At 34.0% G+C, this 7,172-nt stretch overlaps 1 protein-coding gene across 1 annotated transcript in view; it reads right to left on the reverse strand.

Annotated features, from left to right (window-relative positions):
• LOC115240568 (segmentation protein cap'n'collar) overlaps positions 1 to 4,203 on the reverse strand; it is a 95,418-nt gene extending 91,215 nt beyond the window's left edge. The window contains exon 1 of the mRNA XM_029815797.1: positions 2,707 to 4,203. Within this exon, the coding sequence (XP_029671657.1) occupies positions 2,707 to 3,168 (462 nt within the window). The 5' untranslated portion in view covers positions 3,169 to 4,203. The remainder of the gene's footprint in view (positions 1 to 2,706) is intronic.
• Between the last annotated feature and the right edge of the window lie 2,969 nt (positions 4,204 to 7,172).

Genomic DNA, 7,172 nt, shown 5'->3' on the forward strand with positions numbered 1-7,172 from the left:
TATCTGAATTGAATTTAACATTACAAAAATAAAGATCCAAAAATTAGAAAGAGTGATACATCAAAATTTCGCCGTAAAATATTCAGAATGCTGTCTTCTTTAATGATCATCATATTTGTGTGTCTGTATAATATATATTATTAGCTTTAAAAAGATAAATAGATGCGTACACACATATAACATTTGTTAACAATCTGTTAACAATACGTTATTAAATTTAAATTCAGTTTCTCAATAATTACAATACCATCAAACATTTCTACATCTGTGGTGCGTTAAAATATGTAGAAACTTTTACGTTCGATGTTGTCGTAAATCGACAGTGCTATCCTTGATAATTCAAATGCAAGCGTCAAATTTCATATGAAGGCTTTTACTATAGTTAGTAAGATAATCCAGAAAAGAATACTTATATATGTATGCATGATATCATAGTTTAACTTGACCTCAGCTTACCAAAGATTGCAGAATTCTAACAGTAACCAGATTTAGTTGATACTATTCTATTCTGGACGAATCAATTGCATATCTAATGCTTGTACTTGCAAGGCTACAAGAGACATCAAACCTTTTTTGTATGTGTGTAATAAATATAATTTTAATTGATAGATTATCGAGCATTAAACATGTGCTTGTTTTCTTTTTTATATACACACGTTCAGCCTCAGAAATATAGTTTATTACTTAATGTTTTTCTTTCGGAAAATTTTGATTATTATTTTACTTTTCGTATATAATAGTTTCATCCACTCTTTTGAAAAAAATAAGTAGATTTAAATTATACATTTAACACGAAGATATATCAAAAAAAGAATGCTATAAATATTATTTAAAATGCCTGATTTCAAATTTCACAATCTAATTTAGAATTTAAAAATGAATGTTCTAATCACTGGATAAATACGAACTCTGTGTGAAAAAAGCCCCCCAGAAATAACCAAAAATAGTCCATAATTTTACTAAAACATGATATGTGTTGTATAAATTGCATCATTCGTCGTGAAAGATTAATTAATTATCATTTATTGCAGATGATACAAATGACGATAACGTGCTTTTTATCGTATGAAGTGTTCAGTTGTTCGTCTTAATGCGTTATTGCGCAATCAATACATTCGAAAGATCTTAAATTTGCTAAAAAAGGCCATCACGCGGAGACACAGATTTGCAATTAGTTAACCCAGATTAACCAGTATAGGTAACAAGGACATTGTCCTGCGAAGGAAAGAACTAATCTTGGTGTATTCGAACTTGGCAAAAATATAAACAAAAATATAGAAAGAATTTCGGAGGAGAACCGAATGCAGTCACGCTTTCGGGATGTGTAACAAAGAAAAGCGAGTTTGTGATTCATCAATCCGTTATGTATTTTTCTGCACGCGCTTCTATTTATGGTATCAGCTAATAAACTTTCTTTTTCTTTAAGACTTTATAAATAGCTTGTAATGTGCGCTCTTTCATAACGCATAAAATATGGAAGTATACTGTTATATGTGCATTTTGCGCGCGAAAGTGAAAACAATCTATATATTGATAAATACATTGATAAATAACCTAATCTATTATTATCTACTATTAATTTTTATTTTAATTTTATATATATATAATTTAAATATAATTTTTTAGATATCTAAATCTATTTATTTTCTCTCTCTCTCTCTCTCTTTATGTGACTTCTTATAATAAGCCTGATCAAACTAGATATAACATAAGCATCATTAAATAAATAGCGCATAAGATTCTGTAAAGCAATTTAAATTGATATTAATAAAATGATCGAAATTATAGTCAATTTAATGCTTTGAAGAAAAACAAGGAGAAAGAAAAACAAGGAAAAAGAAAAAAATAGGCAAAAAAGAAGGCAAAGAGCGAACAACAAGGTCGCCTACAAGGATTCGCAAAGTCATTTACATGATGCGATTATATTGCTGTAAAGAGCGATTGCGTTCTCTTTTCAACAGGTATTTCTTTCAACGTGACCGCGACGACATATGGCTATTTTTGACTTTTTTAACACGGTGGCTTCTAGCAAAGAAAAATAATGTTCCAGATACACTGCCAAATATTATTTTTAAATCTGATTGGTGCATGCAGTTTGACGCGCTCAGATTTTACGTCATAAGAACGTTTATTTTTATGTTATTGGTTGAAAAATATTGTAAAATATTATATATAATTGTAATATAAAATATTAATGCTATTGTGTGTGAAATTGATAACTCAATTATACTACAAACTCTCCATCATAAAAAAAGATTATATTTATAATTATAAATAAACTATATATACTTTGAAATAAAAAATAAACTAAATAAAGGAATGTTTTATTCATACTAAAAAAATACTTAGAATTTTTTGTTTAGAAATGTCTAAATATTTAAAATTGAAGTACTCTGTCATATTATATATAAATGCTAAAATGTAGCCCTATAACTTTCATTGTATTTATTATATAAAATAAGAGCAAAACAAAATAAACAAGGATTAGCATTACCTTGTAATGTAAGAAAAATAATTTATTTATGTATAATAATTAAAATATATCAAATAACAGTTTTAATAACATGAAAATGTGAGAAAGAAAGAGAGAAAGAGAGAGAGAGAGAGAGATACACAATTTCTACAATATATATTGATATATACTAATCCTTGCCGTATCTTCATATATTATAAATCTCTATGCTTATAATCAATTAAAAGATGTACCTCTTGAGTAAGTTCTGTTGCGCCAATTGGTTCTGCAGGACTTTGCGTAGAGGTTGGCGGATCAGGAGATGTCATGTTTCTTGTTGTATTTGTTGAAACAGGTAAACTGGGACCCGCCAATGGTGCATCTCTATTTGATTCATCGATATTTAATAGATAAGCATGTATAGCGTTGAGACCAGAATTCATTCTATTATATCTTCCTAATGAATTGAGCTCTTCGAACATATCTCTCTGGTAATTTAGAAGCATGGAATCTGGATTCTTTGGGTGGACAAACATTAGACGATGGACAATTGTGTGATCCGTGTGCCATCCTGATCCATTATTGAGATCCAAAGATCCTACATTGAGAGTTTGTATGTCTAGACCCAAATAAGACTCTGGATCTACGCGTAGCAAGGAGAGCAGCAATGCTAATTGAAGCAGCTCCTCCCGATACAGTTTCTTCATGCACAACATCTTGCTAGCTTCCTCCAATTAAATCAGCACAGACAAAAACAAAGTTCTATATATCTTGAAGTATTGTCACAGTGGTTTGTTGTCCTTGTTAAGTACAAATAATAGGTTTGACATCATGAATAGGTGACGTGATTCCGTAAGATATTCATTGACACTGCACGCAAGTAATGCAAAGTTATCCCCACGAAAACAAAGAATCTTCTCGTAGAACGACAACGATGCACCGTTCACGCGACGGAATACATTTCGACGATTCTTGAGTTTCAGTTTTTAAGGTTAGAACGCACTAGTCAGTACCGTCTGCTCATCAGTCGTTTCCAATTTTTAGAAACCCGGAGGAAAGAGTCGTCGAAAAGTCGACTCCACGCTCGTAGCGCCGGAGTGAAAATAAAAGGTTCGCGCTTTTCCCGAGCAAGCGGTATCTTAGGTCAGTTACACGAGACCGAAATAACCTCAAAACGCACGAGTCACATCACAAACTGCGGTGCAGTCGCGCGCGTCGCACACGCATGCCTCGCGAATATTCCTTTGATAAGTGGCTCAGCACCTCCTTATCGTCGACGGTACACACGGGCACTATCGAGTCGCGCTGGCGGCGCGAGCGGCGCGAGATGCGTCGCAGCAGACAAGTGTGACACACCACACACGCGGATCAGCTGCGATTTGACATGAGCGGGGGGAACAAAGAATTTGACAGGTTCTTATAATGACACTTATATATGACCTTATATATATGTATGTATGTACATGCGTACATACATCGACAAACACACAAAAAATAATCGCGAAACGGATGCACGAGCAGGCGAGTAGCCCGCGAATTATGCGCCACGAGATTCGCTCTTCATGTCACAATTGACGATCTCGCGCGGGGACGAAGAAACATTTTTGCCGTACGAGACACTTTTGCGCGAACGCGTGATGCGATCGTATACACGTTATACGCGGAGAAACCGACCGAATGAACGTCGTGCACCTTGCCGGGAGAGATCGTTCGCGATATGTGACTCAGCAATCGCGCTCCGACGCGACGTCGCGCACTTGTCAGGGCCGCGTCAATGACGTGAATTTCCCCGTGCGTTTCCGAATCCGCGCGAATCGCTCGCGTCCGATAATTATCATTGTTTGGCGTTCTCTTTAATCATTTAGCGGAGCAGAAGTAACTCGCCAGTGATCTATTTCGTTATCATTTTGCTCGCGAATTCCATAGCTTTATGATAACTTAATGTCCTCAAGTGTAAAAAAATAAAAATCTAAAAAAATTGATGCGATTAAAACGCGCGCAGAAAAATTGAATTCGCGCGCGCGCGGTTTCGAGATCAAACGCACGTTTGTTGATGTCGAACTCACAATCCAAAGAATTGCGAAAAACGATGCAATTTTGTAAATACATTCTCTTCTTGGCTGATGAAATTTTAAATAATCTTCTATAATAATAATAATAATATTATTTATTTTTGATCCATTGCAATGTAAATAGCAATTGCAACGTAGGTCGCATAAAGATGCAAAATCACTGCGTTGATAATGAGTCCCGGTAATGGATAATGATTAAGACTGCGTCATGATATTCATGTCTACGTTTATATAACATAGTGATTTTTATTATATATTTAGTATGTTTTGTTAACAATGGAAAATTATTATACATTACTGCGCAGTTTTTTACTTATAGCATATTTTGTGTGAGAAATGTACATTGTGTATAGATTGTTAAAATATATATTTTACAGTCAGAGAGAGAGAGAGAGAGAGAGAGAGAGAGAGAGAGATAGAGAGAGATTTATCTTTATATCAGAAATTTAAAAATCGAGATATTTTCTAATGATTAATTATTTAAAACAAAAGAAAATTATAATGTGTATTTTATTTTACAGTCAATTTTCAGTGGACTTTTTATTTTAACAGAAAATCTATAATTTAAAACTTGATTTTAAAAGTTTATGAGAGATGATGCTGCGTTTCTTTAAATCGAAAGAATTTCGAAAAACTTGTTAAAAAATACGATCCTGCAGCTTCAAGCGAACTTTGAGACTCGTGTATCATGCGGGCACATGCAGTTCTACTTGTAGACCGATTAAAATGTATCTATCTACTATAGACAATGTATTGCGATATGGAAGACACGAGCTAGCTCCAACAAATAAGTTACACGTGCACTGTTTCTATACGTTCCTACACGCGACTTTGAATTCACAGCGAGAGATCGTCCGTTGGCCTGATTACGAGTCATAAAGCAAAGTGATGCAAAGCTCAATCTCTTTGTAATTACGCGCAAGTATATATCTATCGCAATACAACGCGCGTTGCGTCATCCTCGCTATTAAATTAAGAAAAATAGCTACAACTTGCTTTATTTTCTTATAGCCAGCTCACATATATTTGCATCTTATTTAAGACTGAATACGCCATCTAATTTTGAACATGATGTATCCACTGTCAATTTTAATATCACGGATTAAAAGTTGTGTCACTGATAATATTAGTCAGATCTAAGTAAATATACATAACATATTCTCTACAATTTTCATCTTTCGCAGAACAATTAACTTTCTCCCCCGCGGCTATCTTTAAATGATATGTATATATTATTTTTTTCAAAGATAATTGTCATATTTAACAAAGTTGCACGCGATATTTGATTCGAATGAGATAATACAATAAAACAACGTATGTGCGAATAGAATCTGTATATTTTATCAATAAAAATAAATCCGTTAATTTCTCGCAATAATTTATTAAGCTGGGATTATATATTGCTAAATTATATACTCTTACAGCTATTAGAGAGAGACAAATTCAATTGAATTTATTCGATATTTGATGGCGACTCAACGTATTCTATCGCCTTTTGATTTGTCGAGGTTGCAACATCCGCGACCGTATTTACGATAACGAACTTTAACCCGTGTCACGTGTTCGTTTGCGTGTACGCATGGCGTGGTTGCCACGTTTGTCCACACAGGGGCTTTAACGCCTGTGCGTGAGCAAGATTTTTCACACGCACGCGCATTTCTCTCTCACCTGACATATGGCCTTCATTGATGACATCTCGTTGCTCGGCGACGATCGCATCCGCGGTGGCTTCTCTGACAGCAACATGCCTCCTTCTCTTGTGAAATGACATCGATATTTGTTATTGTCGTTTTCTACACGTGTTATCACGAATTCGCTTCTCCGTCACGAGACCAGCTCTGTCACTACTCGCGTGGCGATTGCAAGGAAACATATATCATTACCGTACATACGTCGTGCACGTCACGATTGATACTTTCATTACGCCGCTCACCGTCACAATCTCTTTCCTAAGATGTCTTCCTAAGATGAATCTCAATCTTGATTATCAACTTTAAGAAAACTTTACGCGATGTCGCTTCGATATAGTTTTATCATTTGTAGCATTCTATTATGTTAGATGTTTGATGTTGACAAAACGTATTATGAATATGAGCCGGTACCATTAATTCCGGTTAATATTCGAGTTTGTATAATGATTACAGGAAGTTTTTTTACGAAAATATTAAATGTTGAAATTATGTAAATAAATTTTGATTGCACCGCGATTATGTTATAGGATACGATACAGTACGATACAATATACTACGCAACATTGTTAACATTGATGAAATCTTTTTTTCATTTTTTATTCTTTAATATAGATATCTAATACTTTTTAGGAGACGCCGTTGCCTTCTTTTATCATATCTATCGCGTACAGAGAGAGATGGTTGAAAATTAAAAAATTATCTTACTTGGATCTTTGTGTAGAGATGCTACACGTATTTCAATGTTATATGCGTAAACTTATTAGTGACGGCGCAACAATCGTCAATTTCATTTTCGTTCTCCAACAAACACGTGGCACTGACTCTATTTAGTGAACGCAATAATTGAGTAACAATTATTTTTCATAGATATATGCTTCTAAATCTATCAAACGAGACTCTATTTTCAAAAATCGATTTTTGAATGCGGTCAATATTTTATTTATATTATTATAATAT

The sequence above is a fragment of the Formica exsecta genome, unplaced genomic scaffold, assembly GCF_003651465.1.
Source record: "Formica exsecta isolate Colony F162 unplaced genomic scaffold, ASM365146v1 scaffold442, whole genome shotgun sequence".
Lineage (NCBI taxonomy): Eukaryota > Metazoa > Arthropoda > Insecta > Hymenoptera > Formicidae > Formica > Formica exsecta.